The sequence below is a fragment of the Carassius auratus genome, unplaced genomic scaffold, assembly GCF_003368295.1.
Source record: "Carassius auratus strain Wakin unplaced genomic scaffold, ASM336829v1 scaf_tig00216865, whole genome shotgun sequence".
NCBI classification, from domain to species: Eukaryota; Metazoa; Chordata; class Actinopteri; order Cypriniformes; family Cyprinidae; genus Carassius; species Carassius auratus.
In genome coordinates this window covers 329,540-346,624 of record NW_020528776.1, presented here as the reverse complement: position 1 = coordinate 346,624, position 17,085 = coordinate 329,540, and the positions used below count along the sequence as shown (strand labels likewise).

At 45.7% G+C, this 17,085-nt stretch overlaps 2 protein-coding genes across 2 annotated transcripts in view; both read right to left on the bottom strand.

The window, feature by feature from the left end:
• Positions 1-7,722, bottom strand: part of LOC113099148 (uncharacterized) — a 28,292-nt gene extending 20,570 nt beyond the window's left edge. Inside the window, exons 1-2 of the mRNA XM_026264236.1 lie at positions 7,430-7,722; positions 6,961-7,088 (exon numbers count right to left, since the gene is read on the bottom strand). Of these exons, the coding sequence (XP_026120021.1) occupies positions 6,961-7,088; positions 7,430-7,722 (421 nt within the window). The remainder of the gene's footprint in view (positions 1-6,960; positions 7,089-7,429) is intronic.
• Positions 7,723-12,096: 4,374 nt separating this feature from the next.
• On the bottom strand, positions 12,097-15,884 carry LOC113099134 (natural killer cell receptor 2B4). The gene is made up of 4 exons (XM_026264224.1): positions 15,718-15,884; positions 15,306-15,617; positions 12,412-12,717; positions 12,097-12,275 (listed from the first exon to the last, which is right to left on the bottom strand). Exons 1-4 carry the CDS (start codon positions 15,749-15,751, stop codon positions 12,121-12,123), a joined length of 807 nt encoding a protein of 268 aa, XP_026120009.1. The 5' UTR covers positions 15,752-15,884; the 3' UTR covers positions 12,097-12,120.
• Positions 15,885-17,085: the final 1,201 nt, after the last annotated feature.

Here is a 17,085-nt window from a genome sequence, read left to right as displayed (position 1 = left end):
AAAAAATATATATATTCTAAGTAAACAACAATAACCCAAGTTTAGTAAACATTTTTTATTGAGACTATAAAAAATTATTCTGCATCTATTTTTAGGTGTGCCAGCTGCAACTGTGGGTGGCACAGGCACACCCTGGCACACCCGTGGCTACGCCACTGATCAATGCTAATATTAGTCTGTTTGTCTCTTATTCCGAGGTCACCGTAGCCACCAAATCCAGTCTGTGTCCAAGTCAGAGGGTCACTGCAGCCACCCGGATCCAGTACATATCCAGACCAGATGGTGGATCAGCACCTAGAAGAACCTCTACAGCCCTGAAAGACAGCGGAGACCAGGACAGCTAGAGCCCCAGATACAGATCCCCTGTAAAGACCTTGTCTCAGATGACCACCGGGACAAGACCACAGGAAACAGATGATTCTTCTGCCAATCTGACTTTGCTGCAACCTGCAATTGAACTGCTGGTTTCGTCTGGTCAGAGGAGAATTGGCCCCCCAACTGTGCCTGGTTTCTCCCAAGTTTTTTTTTCTCCATTCTGTCGCCGATGGAGTTTTGGTTCCTTGCCGCTGTCGTCACTGGCTTGCTTAGTTGGGGTCACTTCATTTACAGCGATATCGTTGACTTGATTACAAATGATTGCACAGATACTATTTAAACTTGAACTGCCTTTAACTGTCATTTTGCATTATTGACACACTGTTTTCCTAATTAATGTTGTTCAGATGCTTTGACGCAGTCCTTTTATTTTAATCGCTATATAAATAAAGGTGACTTGACTTGACTTAAAAGCACAACAAATTCAGTTATATCAACTTAATTTCGAGGTGCACATTCCCAAAGTAGTTCTCCTCGTTATGGGCCAGTTATCTGTAGGCGGTGGCACGAATCTGGCCATTTTGCCAGGGACTGTTAGGTACAATTGGTGGGCCCTCCATCTGCAGTTTCTACTACCTAATCGCAGACTGTGGAAGGGCACCCTTGTTCTAGTCAGCTGTTGGGAAACTAGATCCCACCGGGCTGTTGAGCCACAGCTCGGATGGCGAAATAAGGGACTCTGTGTTCGTTTCTGATAGCTCAATGTCTCTCTTAATGTCGTCTTGCCCAATATTGATAGTTGGTATTGGTGGCGTTCCAATGCAGAGCTTGATTGATACGGGTTCTATGGTCTCGACAATTCATGAAAGTTTTTTTTTTTTTACATTTTAAACCATGGGGTCAAGAGCGCTTAAAACATTGTCAGTGGCTACAGCTACGGGTGGCTAATGAGACTCGCCATTCCCTATATTGGTTACATGGAGTTGGATGTGGATCTGTGTGGTAAAATGGTGACTGAGTGTGGTGTATTAGTGGTTAGGGACCCTCCTGGTGGGTTGTGTGCTCAGGTCCCCGGGGTATTGGGGATGAATTTGCTGAGTCGGTGCTACCAAGATCTTTTTGGCCAACACGGCCCAGCCCTCTTTAATTCTCTACCAGTGGTGGAGGTCTCTGGGTTTGTGAGGTAAGCATTACAGCATTGTCACAATGTTAGATCCCAGCCAGTAATTGGCCAGTCAGGTAAGGCAAGAGTATGTGGGCGTTATCCCTGCCGTGTTCCGGGGGGCACAATGAAAGTGATAGTCACTACATGATTTGAACAGTATTCAGGAGGTACTGTGTTGTTTGAGCCACTGGATTCTGGGCTCCCTGCTGGGTCACTGGCCTCACAAGCCCTAGTGCCATTGACACGAGGTACAGTCTTCATCCCAGTTGTCAATCTGGGGATGACTGATGCAATCCTTTACCCTAATACCTTGATAGGCTATATTAAGGCATTGTGTGTTGTTAGCTTATCTCCGGGGGTGACCAAGGTAAAGGAGGTGTTTGCTACTGTGGGGTCTCAAGGAGCATAATAATGTAAATTATAGCTCCATGAAATTGGAGTTTCTTGCACTCAAGTGAGCAATGGCAGAAAAATTCAGGGAGTATTGGTTGGGGCATAAATGTATTGTTTATACCGACAATAACCAGCGTCAGCAAAGCTGGGGGCCACCGAGCAGCGTTGGGCTGCCCAGCTTGCTGTATTTGACTTTGAAGTTCAGTATAGACCTGGGAAGAGTAACGGTAATGCTGATGCTCTTTCAAGACAGGCTCCAGCTGACAATGAGGCATTTTGACAGATTTTACCTGCGACTGTCATCCCGGTTTCTGTCCAACAGGCAGCTGGAGGGGACTAGAGATATCAGGCTAGCAAGCTGCCCCTAAGGTTTTCCCTGGCCATTCTCCAGCTGATTTGAGGATGCTGCAAGAATCTGACTTGGATATTTGGAGGGTTTTATCCTTATGGCTGCAGAGGAGCTTTCCCAGCTTAGAGGATCGGCATTCTTTTTCTAAGAACAGCTTGACCTTACTTCGCCAGTCGGACCGTCTGGTGGAACGTGAAGGGGTGTTGTACCACCAAATTTTCCACCCTGATGGTAGGGAGGAATTTTTTCACTTGCCTTTACCTCAGAGTTAGATGTTTTGAGGTGGTTGCACCAGGATCACAGACACCAGAGGAATAGAACACACGACTAAGCTAGTTCAGCAACGTTGCTATTAGCCTGGTATGGTGGAAGATGTTGTCCGGTGGTGTAAGTCGTGTGAGTGTTGCCAGTCAGCTAAGGATGGGCAGCCTGTTCCATCCAGTTCTATTGGCATCTAGGCCAAATGAGATCTTGGCTATTGACTTTACAGTATAAGAACCATCCAGCTCGGGTTTGGAGAATGTGCTGGTTATGACAGATGTCTTCACAAAGTACACTCTGGCGGTTCCCACACGGGATCAGCGGGCAGAGATGGTGGCCCAAGTGTTAGTGGTGGAGTGGTTTTGCAAGTTTGGGGTTTCTGGTCGGATCCACTCGGACCAGGGCCACAATTTCGAGTCCTCACTTATAAAAAAGAGGAAATTTACTTGATAGATGTCCCTGAGCTAGATCCAGGGTGGCGCAGTCATGCTAAACTTTTGTCTCTGTCTGCCACATAATGTCCAACATTAGTGTTAAACTGTAAAACTGAAAAAAACTGAAATCTACTATTGATTTTCACTGTTGACTGATTTTGCTGAACATTTAGACTGATAACTTCCATGCACAGGTGCGGCAGATTTGTCACAGGATGCACGATGACAGCTGCATCCGACTATATATGAACTAGCGGTTTTAAATACAGTATTATATATTTAAAGTTAGTTTATCAGTGTGTTTGAAAGTATATTTTATATATTAATGGTGATTCCATAGGCTCTCTCTCGCGCATCTGTGCAGTTTAAAACACCAAATAGTTATGCTATGACAAGAACAAATTGTCTCTCTCTTGCTCCACCCATGCACGATAATAGTGTATCCTTGATTTCACGGGCTGACTATATGACGATTGAAAATAATTAGCACATCGCACAACACTAGTTACGCAGTGTGATACACAACGCAGCGTGTGAAAAGACAGTACAAGTCATTATAATCAGTAATTATGTCCCCACTAGATGCAACAAATGCCTAATTTGTTATGGGTTTTATTTGCTTTCTCTCGTCTAGTAATGTCTGAATCGCGAACAAATTGTGGCGGGGTGAGGAACTACACGACAACCGATTGACAGAAAAAGTCCCCGAAGGGTGGATTTATTAAAGGTAGGTGCTCTGGGTGAAGGCGGTGATCTCCAGTGGCGCTCCAAGTCCCTCGTGCTCGCTGTGTCCTGAGTGGTGGATCCCGTGCTGTGCTCTCCTTGGTGGGGCTGACGGTCACACGCTGCTCTCTGTAACAGAGGAGGTAAGGGTTAGCGTCTTTGTTGGGAGACATTCCTCACCACTCTGTCTTCCTCCTCTGCCTAAGTAGGCGCCGCTTGATGAGCTGCAGGTGCGGCCGCTCAGCCCGTGATGAGCTCGTGCCGGTGATTCCAGTGCGTTGCCAGGGCGACGCTGACGAGCGCTCGGGACGCATGTCACACCCCCCCCCCCCCCCCCCCCTAAGCGTCGACCTGCGCCTGCGGTACAATGGGGAGATATGGGGAGGGTGAGGAGTGGAGCCTGACAGACCTGCGAAAGCTGCCCCTATCCTGGAGAGACCGTCCGCGTTGGCGTTGGCCGTCCCCGCCCGATGTTGTATGGTGAAGTGGAAGTCCTGGAGCGCAAGGAACCAGCGGGTTACCCTGGGGTTGGTGTCCTTTGCGCGGGCCATCCACTGCAGTGGCGCATGATCTGTCAGCAGGGTGAACCGGCGTCCGAGGAGGTAATAGCGGAGCTCCAGGACTGCCCACTTGACGGCCAGTGCTTCCTTCTCCACGGCGGCATACCGTTGTTCGGTCGGGGTCAGCTTCCGGCTAATAAAGATCACCGGGTGTTCCTCGCCGTCCTGGACCTGGGAGAGAACGGCTCCCAACCCGGTGTCCGAGGCGTCGGTTTGCACCAGGAAAGGGCAGTTGAAGTCGGGGGCTCGCAGGACTGGCTCCGTGGTGAGGGCTGACTTCACCTGCTGGAACGCCTCTTCCGCTTCTGGACTCCAGGCTATCTTCTCCGGTTGCCCCTTCCTGGTCAGATCTGTCAGGGAAGAGGCTAAGGAGGAGAAGTTAGGGATAAAACATCGGTAGTATCCTGCCAACCCCAAAAAGGCTCGTACCTGGGTCTTGGTAGAGGGCCGCGGTGCCGAGAGGATAGCTGTCACCTTCTTTTCCTGGGGGCGGATGAGGCCACGTCCCACGCAGAAGCCCAGGTATTTGGCTTCGGAGAGAGCCAGGTGACATTTCCGGGGGTTGGCGGTGAGCCCCGCCCGGCGGAGGTCCAGCAGCACCCTCCGGAGCCGCTCTAAATGTTCCCCCCAGGTCTCTGAATGGATGACTACGTCGTCGATGTAGGCCGCGGCGTAGGCCATATGGGGCCTCAGCAGGACATCCATGAGCCTCTGGAATGTGGCGGGGGGCCCCGTGCAGGCCGAAGGGAAGGACCCGGTACTGCCAGTGGCCACTGGGGGTCGAGAAGGCTGTCTTAGGCTTGGCATCCTTAGACAGGGGGACTTGCCAATACCCCTTGGTGAGGTCGAGAGTTGATATGAACCGGGCCCTTCCTAGTCGATCCAGGAGCTCATCGACGCGGGGCATGGGATAGCCATCGAATTCAGAGACCTCATTTAGGCGGCGGAAGTCGTTGCAGAACCTTAGGGTGCCGTCGGGCTTCGGGACCATGACGATGGGGCTGGACCATGGACTCCGCGAGGGCTCAATTACCCCCAACTTCAACATCTCCTGCACCTCTGTCTCGATTGCGTGTCGCCGAGCCTCCGGGACACGATAGGGCCGCTGCCGGACGATGACTCCTGGTGGTGTTCGGACTTCGTGCTGGATGACAGTCGTCCGCCCTGGCAGAGGGGAGAACACATCCGAGAACTGACCGACCAGGTGCTGCAGTTCCGTCTTCTGGGCTGCGGAGAGATGGGGATCCATGTCCACAACCACGGGAGAGGTGGCGGCGAGGGCCGAGAGCTGGGGCCCGGTCCCCACCCAGCGCTTCAACAGGTTTATATGATAGAGCTGTTCTTCCCTTCGGCGACCGGGTTGGCGCACTTTGTAGGTGACGGGTCCCACCCGTTCGGTGACCGTATATGGGCCCTGCCAGCGGGCCAGGAACTTACAGGCTGAGGTGGGGACCAGTACCATGACGTGATCTCCCGGCTGGAACTCCCGGGGTTGGGCAGCCCGATTGAAGAGGCGCTGCTGGTCTTGCTGGGCCTTGGTCAGATGCTCCCGGACCAATGGCATGACCCTGTCGATCCGCTCTCTCATGGCCTTGACGTGCTCGACGGTGGTCCGACATACCGCAGGCTGTTGTTCCCAGGCTTCCCGGGCGACATCTAGGAGCCCTCGGGGTTGGCGGCCGAAGAGGAGCTCGAAGGGCGTGAAGCCGGTGGAGGCCTGGGGCACCTCCCGGACCCCGAACAGTACATACGGGATCATCTGGTCCCAGTCGCGTCGGTCCTCGGCCACGACACGCCGCAGCATCTGTTTGAGGGTCTGGTTAAAGCGTTCCACGAGCCCATCGGTTTGCGGATGGTATACGCTGGTCCGGATCTGTCGGACTTTGAGGAGTTTGCTGAGGTCAGCCATGATCCGGGACATGAAAGGGGTGCCCTGGTCGGTCAGGATCTCCGCTGGTAGGCCAACCCGACTACTCAGTAGGAAGAGCTCCTGTGCGATGTTTTTGGCGGTGGCCTTGCGGAGGGGAATGGCCTCTGGGTAGCGGGTGGCGTAATCCACGATAACCAGGATATGTTCATGCCCCCGGGCGGACTTCGGCAGTGGCCCCACCAGGTCCATCCCGATGCGCTCGAAGGGCACCTCAATGATCGGCAGCGGGATCAGCGGGCTGGGGGGAGGAGTATGTGGCGAGGTCCGTTGGCACGTCGGGCACGCTTGGCAGTACCGCTTGACATCCGCCTCCAGTCCTGGCCAGTGGAAGCGGTCCCGGATCCGTTGCACAGTGTTTTGGGCGCCGAGGTGGCCAGCCATCGGTGGGCGTGGGCGAGTTCCAAGACCGCCGGGACTTTGCTCCGCGGTACCACCAACAGCGTCTTTTCCTCCCCCTCCGCTGGCTGACATAATAGAGCAGGCCGTTTTGGATGATGAAGTGGGGTGTGGGGTGGGGAGCTGGTTGTAGATCCTCTCCTTCCGCCACCCGCACTTGAGACCCAGCAATGCTTGAGGCGCTCGTCCCCACGCTGCTCTTTGGCGAGCGTCCCCCCTCCCGCTATCTGCTGGAAGACATCGAAGAACAGGTTAGAGTTTTGGGAGGGGGACTCACCTCCTCGAGGGCTGTCCGACGTCAGCAGCGCGGGGCCTCGTCGAGGGCGCCTTGCTGGACTCCGGCGTCGGCGGTTCCCGGCCGGGCTAGCAGGCTGTGTGCTGGAGGTGAGGAGCTGATCGAACCCCGGCCAATCCCGGCCGAGGAGAACTGGTACCGGTAGGTTCCTTAAGATTCCCACTTCGACGGGCCAGGAACCAGGGGACGCGGTGATGGTCACTCGCCGGGCCGGCACACGCCTGGTGTCCCCGTGCACGCACGTTATCGCCAGCCGGGCTCTGGAACCTGTTCGGGGTGGAAGGACAGTCGGTTGTATCAGGCTTACCCCGCTGCCCGAGTCAAGGACGGCGACGAATGGCCGGCCGTTGATGCGCACCTTGGCCCGTGGTGCCTTCGGCGCTGGACCGTGGACTGAACAGCCTGCTAGCCATGTCCGTCCTGGGGAACGCGGCGGCTCGGTGGGCATTGGCTCGTCCTGGGGGCCGGGAACCGCAGGCCTGCTCACGGGTCGCTGGGTGCCCTCCGGCGAGCGTCGCTCCTGGACCACCCTTCGGGGAAAAGGCGGCGCTCGCTCCCCTATCTCCCGGTGTTGGGCGGCCTCCGCCAGCTCAATGGCCTCCACGAGCCCGTCGAGATCGGTGGGGTTCCTCATGCCCGCCGCCTGCCTCAACGCGCGGGGAAGGGCGCGGAGGAACCGGTCGATCACCACACGCTCAGCTACCTGGTGTGCGGAGGGACCCCCGGTCAACAGCCAATGTTGGGCCAACCGGGATAGTTCGGCCGCCTGGGCGCGAGCGGGCTGTCGAGCTCGATATTCCCAGTCATGGAACTGCTGCGCCGCACAGATTGGGGAAAGGCCTACTCGGCTCAGGATCTCCTTTTTCACCTCTCCATAGTGCTGGCTTCTCTCGGCCGTCATGGTGAAATACGCCCGCTGCGCTTCCCCGGTCAGCAGCGGCGCGAGGAGTCGGGCCCACTCGTCCTCTGGCCACGCCTCCCGGACTGCGGTGGCCTCAAACATCCGAAGGTACATCTCCACGTCGTCATGCGAAGTCATTCGTGGCATCAGCTGGACGGCTTGGACACGGGGGTCAGGCAGCGGCGTGCGGTGGGCGGCGGCGCGGAGGGCGGCGAGCTCACGTTCGGCGTCTCCTTGACGTGAGGCCATGTGCTCCACTATCTGTTGCTGGCGGATGCTCACCTCGGTGAGGTGTTTTAGCAGTTCTTCCATGCCGGGGGAGGAGCGGCCGCCTGTGGAAACAGAACAGATACAAATGAACGGGAAAAAAAAAAAAAGGAAAACAAACAAAAAAAAAAACGGGTGGCTTTAACGGTCTCCTCAGGGGTCGGTTGTCGGTGTCCACCTCACACAATTGCCCGCATTCTCCACCAGTGTGGCGGGGTGAGGAACTACACGACAACCGATTGACAGAAAAAGTCCCCGAAGGGTGGATTTATTAAAGGTAGGTGCTCTGGGTGAAGGCGGTGATCTCCAGTGGCGCTCCAAGTCCCTCGTGCTCGCTGTGTCCTGAGTGGTGGATCCCGTGCTGTGCTCTCCTTGGTGGGGCTGACGGTCACACGCTGCTCTCTGTAACAGAGGAGGTAAGGGTTAGCGTCTTTGTTGGGAGACATTCCTCACCACTCTGTCTTCCTCCTCTGCCTAAGTAGGCGCCGCTTGATGAGCTGCAGGTGCGGCCGCTCAGCCCGTGATGAGCTCGTGCCGGTGATTCCAGTGCGTTGCCAGGGCGACGCTGACGAGCGCTCGGGACGCATGTCACAAAATCTTTCTATTTAACTGGATCTTCTGAGTGAACTGGTTGAACAAATTCACCAAATCGAACCGAATCATTTGAAACGGTTTGCGTTTCCAGTAAGCATTAATTCACAAATTACTTAAATTATTTGGTTTATAAACGTGCCTTACACTCCCTCTGATGCAAAATAAACCAATATACTCCTAACTGAACATTGACTGAACTGCTAAAAGAGAGTTGATGATGGGATGTGCACGAGTAGAGCAGCTGGACTGAGTCTCGTCCTGCCGGGAGATGGCCTCACAGTATGTTAAGGGAGATAACATTTCCGTCACACGTTTGAGACACTCCACAAATCACAACACACTGGATAGCTTACCAATCAGAGTATACCTTGCTTTTCAGAAAGATAAGCTTTTTATCATGTTTCAGAGGGTTGGGCATAGAGGAGAAACAATAATGTACATTATATGGAAAATAATAGTTTTAATTATAAAATATAATTAAAACTATTTTTATAATAGTTTTAATTATAAAATAATGTTCTTATTAGCAGCATCATATGACCCCAGCGGTCGACAAGTCGATCCTGGAAGCATTTTAAGTCGATCGCGAAGATTTTTGTACTTGACTCAACTGTTTTAGACTGAAAACCAGACCATACAACTGATTTAGACACGGGTGCCGGTGTGATGAGATGTACTAATATCCGTCTGCTCGGGCATGATTGTTTTAGGCCTGTAATTGATTGATTATTGAGGTAAAAGGGATTGCACGGTTCGCTTAAAAAAAAAAAAAAAAAAACGTTTCTGTTGATGCATGCACATTCTGGCTTCCCAGACATTACAAAAACATGAAAAAAAAAAAAAAAACACTGGACAAATCATTCACTCTTGTTCAACACGAATGCTGTATATGAGCAGTAATTTATTCTTAAAGTGAATAAATTACTGCTCATATACAGCATTCAGCATTCGTCACTACAGTTCAATGTATTTTGAGGCAGATGCAGAAGTTCACCTTTACCTTAATTTGGGAATTATGTAAAATCAGATCACACTGTAAAAAACATATGTAAAATATACAGTAATTTACTGTGTTAGTGCACAGGAAATGACTGTATATGAGTTCACAGTAGAATACTGTAGATTCAGTCAAAGATTGCAGTTATGTAAGAAGTACTGTGAGTGTCACAGTAACCAGCAATGTCTTGTAGAAAATCACAGTAACTTCCAACAACAATGTGTTGTAAAAAAAAAAAAAAAAAAAAAAAAGAGGAAGAGGAAGAAGAAGAAGAAGAAAAAAAAATCACTGTAACCTATTACGTCCAGCTTAGTTTTCACGAGAGAGTGGGCACGACCTTTTGTAACTTGAATGTTTTTGGCTTCTCGTGTCATTAGCTTCCAGTTATTTTACCTGTACAGAAACATCCCATTATTCCATTATCCCCACTGGGATAGAGAAGGAAAACACAGTACATGCATGAATTAATTCATTCATTTGGGCTGAATCAATTTAACTAAACAACATGGAACCTGTTAGTACTGTAACGGTTAGCACACTGAAATATACTGTAGTGCAACTGCGTCTCTGGAGACCTGTGTTCAAGTGTTGGCTTGAGGTCATTTGTCAGTCACATCCAACCACAATCACTACACTGTCCTGTGTAATAATCAGAAAATAAATAAATAAATAAAAAAATTAAAGTTGCACTTGCAAGTCAAGTGAGTTTTACTTTATAGTTACATCTTAAATGGTTGTTACTTTGAACATACTTTAAAAAATGTGAACAGTAAAATATGTAAAATATTATTACAGTCATTTGCTGCCAGTTAATTACTGTGAATTCCACAGTCTGTTTCTTAGTTCAAGCAATGACTGATGTATCTAATCATCTTTCTGTGAGTCATAAATAAATTATGGTTCTATTCCATTTAAATAAATATGAGGTAAATGTGTGAATACATAATATGTGCACTTTTGGAGTAAAAGATTTTATATTGTTTAGCGAAGCACTCGTAAAAAAATAAATGGACGCAAACGCGATTGAATATGTACAGGTCTGTGTCTCGTTATTCTATTCAAACTATCATTAACTGGCGATTGATTTTGCATTCCTGGCAGAAATAAGAAATATAAGTGTCATTGTAACCAAGTATTATCACAGTGCTCAAATTTAAAGTGTGTAATATATAAAATATCTGAAGCAATAATCTGAAGTCATTATTTTATTTTATGCACAGCATGTGTTTACAGTTCTGATTTCAATTTTATTCAACATAGCATTTAAAAATTACAACATTCACATATTTTAGTTTTCTCACCATATGTGTGTATATACACTCACCTAAAAGATTATTAGGAACACATGTTCAATTTCTCATTAATGCAATTATCTAATCAACCAATCACATGGCAGTTGCTTCAATGCATTTAAGAGTGTGTGGTCCTGGTCAAAACAATCTCCTGAACTCCAAACTGAATGTCAGAATGGGAAAGAAAGGTGATTTAAGCAATTTTGAGCGTGGCATGGTTATTGGTGCCAGACAGGATGGTCTGAGTATTTCACAATCTGCTCAGTTACTGGGATTTGCATGCACAACCATTTTTAGGGTTTACAAAGGATGGTGTGAAAAGGGAAAAACATCCAGTATGTGGCAGTCCTGTGGGTAAAAATTCTTTGTTGATGCTAGAGGTCAGAGGAGAATGGGCCGACTGATTCAAGCTGATAAAAGTGAACTTTGACTGAAATAACCACTCGTTACAACCGAGGTATGCAGCAAAGCATTTGTGAAGCCACAACACACACAACCTAGAGGCAGATGGGCTTCAACAGCAGAAGACCCCACCGGGTACCACTCATCTCCACTACAAATAGTCTCGATTTCTATTGAGACAATCAGATGGTCAAGTCAGAATTTGGCGTAAACAAAATGAGAACATGGATCTATCATGCCTTTTTACCACTGTGCAGGCTGGTGGGGGTGGTGTAAAGGTGTTGGGGGATGTTTTCTTGGCACACTTTAGGCCCCTTAGTGCCAATTGGGCATCGTTTAAATGCCACGGCCTACCTGAGCATTATTTCTGACCATGTCCATCCCTTTATGACCACCATGTACCCATCCTCTGATGGCTACTTCCAGCAAGATAATGGACCATGTCACAAAGCTCGAATCATTTCAAATTGGTTTCTTGAACATGACAATGAGTTCACTGTACTAAAATGGCCCCCACAGTCACCAGATCTCAACCCAATAGAGCATCTTTGGGATGTGGTGCATCAACTGCAAGATGCTATCCTATCAATATGGGCTAACATTTCTATAGAATGCTTTCAGCACCTTGTTGAATCAATGGCACGTAGAATTAAGACAGTTCTGAAGGCGAAAGGGGGTCAAACACAGTATTAGTATGGTGTTCCTAATAATCCTTTAGGTGAGGATTTATTTATATATATATATATATATATATATATATATATATATATATATATATATATATATATATAAAACACAAAAATGCACCCAGAACTATACTGTTTACTGTTGTTTTAAAGTATTGGATCAATCACTCTGAGTCTGATGTCTCTCCTGTTCATCTCTTCTGGATCTGATGTCATAAACCAGCACAATGAACGCAGCCACAGCAGCCAGACCCACCACAGCAGTGACGACCAATCGGATCACAGGTTCAGTGCTTTCACAATAGCGGTCTTCCTCTGAAGGCATAAATTAAGAACAGTGAATGAATTTTCTGATTTAGTACACATACAGTAATATCAGATTTAATGTATATATAATGCACCTGACCAAGACTGGTTCTATAAATAAATGATAACATCACTGCTAGCATACCTGAACACAAACGACAGAGATCGGTAATGCAGGCATGTCTGGTCTGGAGGCTAATGGGATTGTTCACTACACAACTGTAGGTGTTATTATCCTGATACTCCACCTCCAGAGGTAGAGAGAGACTGATGCTGAGATCAGACACACTGATGCTGGACAGTAAACTGTTTCCTTTGAACCAGGAGAGAGTCACGTGGCTTACATTCATCACTGAACACAGCAGCACACATTTTGGGCTTGATGAACTTTCTGGTGATGAAGAACACTGTGAAATGACACTGGTAATGACAGGAATACTGGATACTGGATCTGCAGAACATGGGATAACAAAAAGAAATTTGAGTACATTAAGAGTCACAACAAGGATGTTTTATTTGTGATTGTGTTAAAATAATGAGTAAACTGTGGTTTATGACATCATTCAGTGAGTTTGTTGAATGTAAAATCAGTCAGGGAGTGTGTCAGACCACTTAATAACAGCTATCTGTGGTCATGTAAGTTTCAAAGGAGTAACTTAATATTCCTTGCACCTCCCAAGAACTGCAGTTTAGTACAGCTCTCCATGACCAGAATTTGGTGTTTCAAATAAGTATCCAGTTTTAGCCCAGTAGACGCAGGGCAGAGGTGAGGGGCAAAGATTAAAGCTGCAGTAGTTAACTTTTGTAAAAATATATTTTTTACATATTTGTTAAATATGCTATTTCATGCATACTGAGATTTTTACACTGTTAAAGAGTTGGATTCCCATGCTAAACATGGACAACGTTTCAAAAATTAAGTTGTACGTTTGAAGGAGTATTTCTGTTCCAAAAATACCTCTTCCGGTTTGTCACAAGTTTCGGAAAGTTTTTTTCGAGTATGGCTCTGTGTGACGTTAGATGGAGTGGAATTTCCTTATATGGGTCCTAAGGCACGTCTGCCGGAAGAGCGCACGCTCCCATATAGCAGAGCACTGAGAGCAGAGGCATTCACTGATCAGAGCGAGAGCGTCGCGAAATTTCACAAAAGGAGTGTGTTTTTGGTTGCCAGGGCAAGACAACCCTGCACAGATTACCAAAAAAAAAACCAGCATTAAGGGACCAGTGGATGGAGTTTATTTTTACAGAGCATCAACGGAGTTGTGCACGTGTTTGTGTTTGTTCCCTGCATTTCGAAGATGCTTGTTTTACAAACAAGGCCCAGTTTGACGCCAGATTTGCACATCGTTTATTTCTTAAGGATAATGCAGTCCCGACGATAAAGGGACACGATCGTGTGTTTGAACCGCAGGCGGTGAGTAAAACTGCTTCAAATATCTCTGTGTTGTTAACTTAGCTATCGGCGCGTAAGCACATCAAGTAAACAACATGCGATGTTGTCATCAAACTGCACTTTCCACATGTACAGCTTAAAAAAAAAAAAAAAAAAAAGACGACATAAAGTGGAACTTAGTCATTTTCCAAAACCGCTAAGCAAATATATACAGTTTCAGTACATACCACATAGAGACGTCGTTGCTGGTGCTGCTCTTGTTAAATTTCAGCCTCTGGATCTGATTCTGTATCATATATATACGTTTTTTTGGATGTTTTTTTCCTCACGGTAATGTCACAGCTTCCAAACGCTCTCAACGCAAAAGCCTACTGGCGCTCGTGATTCTTTAGCTCCGCCCACACGTCACGCCTCCAGCCGCTCGTGTTTTTCTGGGAAAAATCGGTACAGACTATCTTTCTCTTATGAATATAATAAAACTAAAGACTTTTTGGAGGTATGAAGGATGCAGTACTACTCTATAGGTACTCAAGATTAACAGGATATTGAGTGAAAACTAGCATTTCACCCCCCCCCTTTAAATAGTCTCAATAAAGTTGTGCTAATACGTGTAATTTTTTTTACATTTTGATTGGAATGACATCTACGATATTTAATGACGATACTTTTATAAGGTCACTTTTTGATTTGTACAGGCAGTGGGTATAATGTGCAGAGAGTGTTAACACATATTATTCATATTGTAATGTTAATGGGTACAAACACAAAAAAACGCTGTTAGTGCAAATTACCTGAACTAACGAGAACATACCTATTATATAACAAACTGTTTAATTAAAAATATGAATAACCTATATTGTGAATTGTTTCCCATTCGGCTGTACTATGTGTTAATATTTCCTTCATATTTATGTTGTAACAAATAAAAGACAAAATATATAAGCATTTAATGTCACATATAGCTACTGTATTTATTAATGCAATATTCAAAATAAATATTTAGAATACAAAGCCTTGAATACGAGAGGTATTAAAGACATTTAACTAGTAAAATATAGCAAAATTAGTCTAATAATTTAAAAATTATGTATAATATAGTTTATAAGTGTTATAAAACATGCAAACTTTATTCAACCAACAAGCATCTTAAACTTAGTCACAAAAACTGTTGATTTTTCAGCCCTCTTTATCATGGCTTTCATGCAGAAAGACCTCAATGCCTTCCCTGAAAACAAAATTCATGATTTATATTAAAAACATGTCTACAGAGCACAAATTCTGAGCATGGGTCACCATACTTTGCTGTATGTCACGTCACTTTAAAAGGATTTAAGCAAAGCTTTTCAATACGGTGTAGGTTGTGTCCATCTGGTGCTAAAACAACGATAGCACCATCCTGACTGGCCACTTAAAACATTAATAAAATAAAACCTGCGATCAACAAAAAAATAAATAAATATAATTAAGGCTCGTCTTGTTAATGCACTCAAGACTAGCCTATAACAAAGCAGGCCTATCAACAGGTTGTTTTAGTTCAGCCTAAAAAGTACAAATGTGTGTCCTATATAAAACATCCTGAAAACTGATAATTATGAGAACAATAATTTAGTGCCATTTTACAGTATCATAATTATGTATACACCTACCATAAACAGTAACACTGAATGTCTTGGTTGAGTCCTTGCCGTTGATAATGGTACTAAATTTATAGACTCCAGTGTCCGTGGTTCTGGTGTCGGTGATGGTAAGAGATCCATTTCTCTCCAGCTTCAGTCTGTCTTCGAAACGCTCATTTTGATCATATTTATCATTGCCGTTTAATGCTCTAGCAATGCGAATGTTGTTAAACCTCCACTCGATCTCATTCGTTAGCTGTATTTCGAAAGTGTTAGAGTTAAGAGTGACAGGATCACCCACCCGTACTGACTGAACTTCACCTGATTCAGCTTGTAAAAAGCCTGCAAAACATGATTAAACGGCTTGAACATTTAAATAATGTAACGCAGTACTAATGGGTGTACTATGCATTTGTATACTGTCATAAAATAGATAACTTACCAACCAGACACAACGAAATAAATGTTCGAATCATACTAGTATAGTCTCAGCTCGTCACTTTAAAAGTCCAAGAAAACTCAAATCCATGTAACATTATTTTAAAATAATGAATAGTTTGTATTTGTTTGTTTTTAAGCTGATATAAGCGTCTAACATAGAAAGCCTTCAGAGAGTGCAGATGCGTACCTGTGGGCGTGAACTAGTGCAACCTATGGTGACGTAAGCATCTGTTAAACCAATGAAAAATGTAGAGAGGCTCGTCTGGTTCAGAGCCGTAGAAAGACTGAACTCCATTCACTACAATGATCCAGGGTTCCACTGAGAGCGCGTTCGTGCGACAGGAAGTTAGTTCGCAAGACGCCAAAGCGCAGTGCCCTTACACTAAATCCACACTATCTTGAATACTGCTCCGGAGCAGTATTCAACGCTTAGTGTATCCCATCATGCATCATGTTGTGAACTGAAACTGAACTACTAAACAGAAATTTAGAAGTTGATTTTAAAATGCAAAGTAAAATGGGCAAAATACAGTAAATATGTCATATAACTAGTCATTTTAAAATACATTTGTGAATTGGGTCACTCAGCCACTAAACTGACCTAAATTGAACTAAGGGCTGCAGCAGATTTCGATTTGACTTGGAAACTGAGCAGCTAGAGTGTTGCATGCATTCAGTGGAAACAAGATGAGAATTTTAGAGGTTAAGGTTAAGAAGCCAAACTCAGACATCCTATTTAAAATTCATATTGGTATGTGCATGTCAAGTCAAGTCAATTCACCTTTATTTATATACACTCTAAACAATCTGGGGTTATTTTTTTTAACCCAAATGCCGGGTTGAACCTTTTGGGTAATTTTTGGGGGGTTATTTTTTCAGTGTTTGGGTAGTTTTTGTGTCAAAGACATTTGTGGATCTGTGGTGTGTTATTATTTTATAAATTAAACCCTGTTATAAATAAAATATTGATTAATTTGTCTTTTTGACGGTCTCTCAGTAAATAAACTCTAGGCTATATAATAATATAATAATCCAAGCCTACAATACAAAGTATTTATAGCCTAGTTTGTTCATTTTTAATCAAATTTTGAGTTTACTGGTATAATAATTGCTTTTCCTAGGCAAACTTGACATTTTGGTCTAATATATGTACAAGAAGATGACATAAATTAAAAGCAAATAACATTTTGAATCCTAAACAAGTAAACCTTCCTTACAAATGGGTGCATAGTACGTATTATTATTTTTTATTATAATTATTGGTTATGCTGTATCCATTGCGAACATAATTTATTATGAGTCTTAAAAATAAAATCATTGTTGAGCCACAACATTGTCAACATACCATAGTTTGACTTGTACTTCGCTG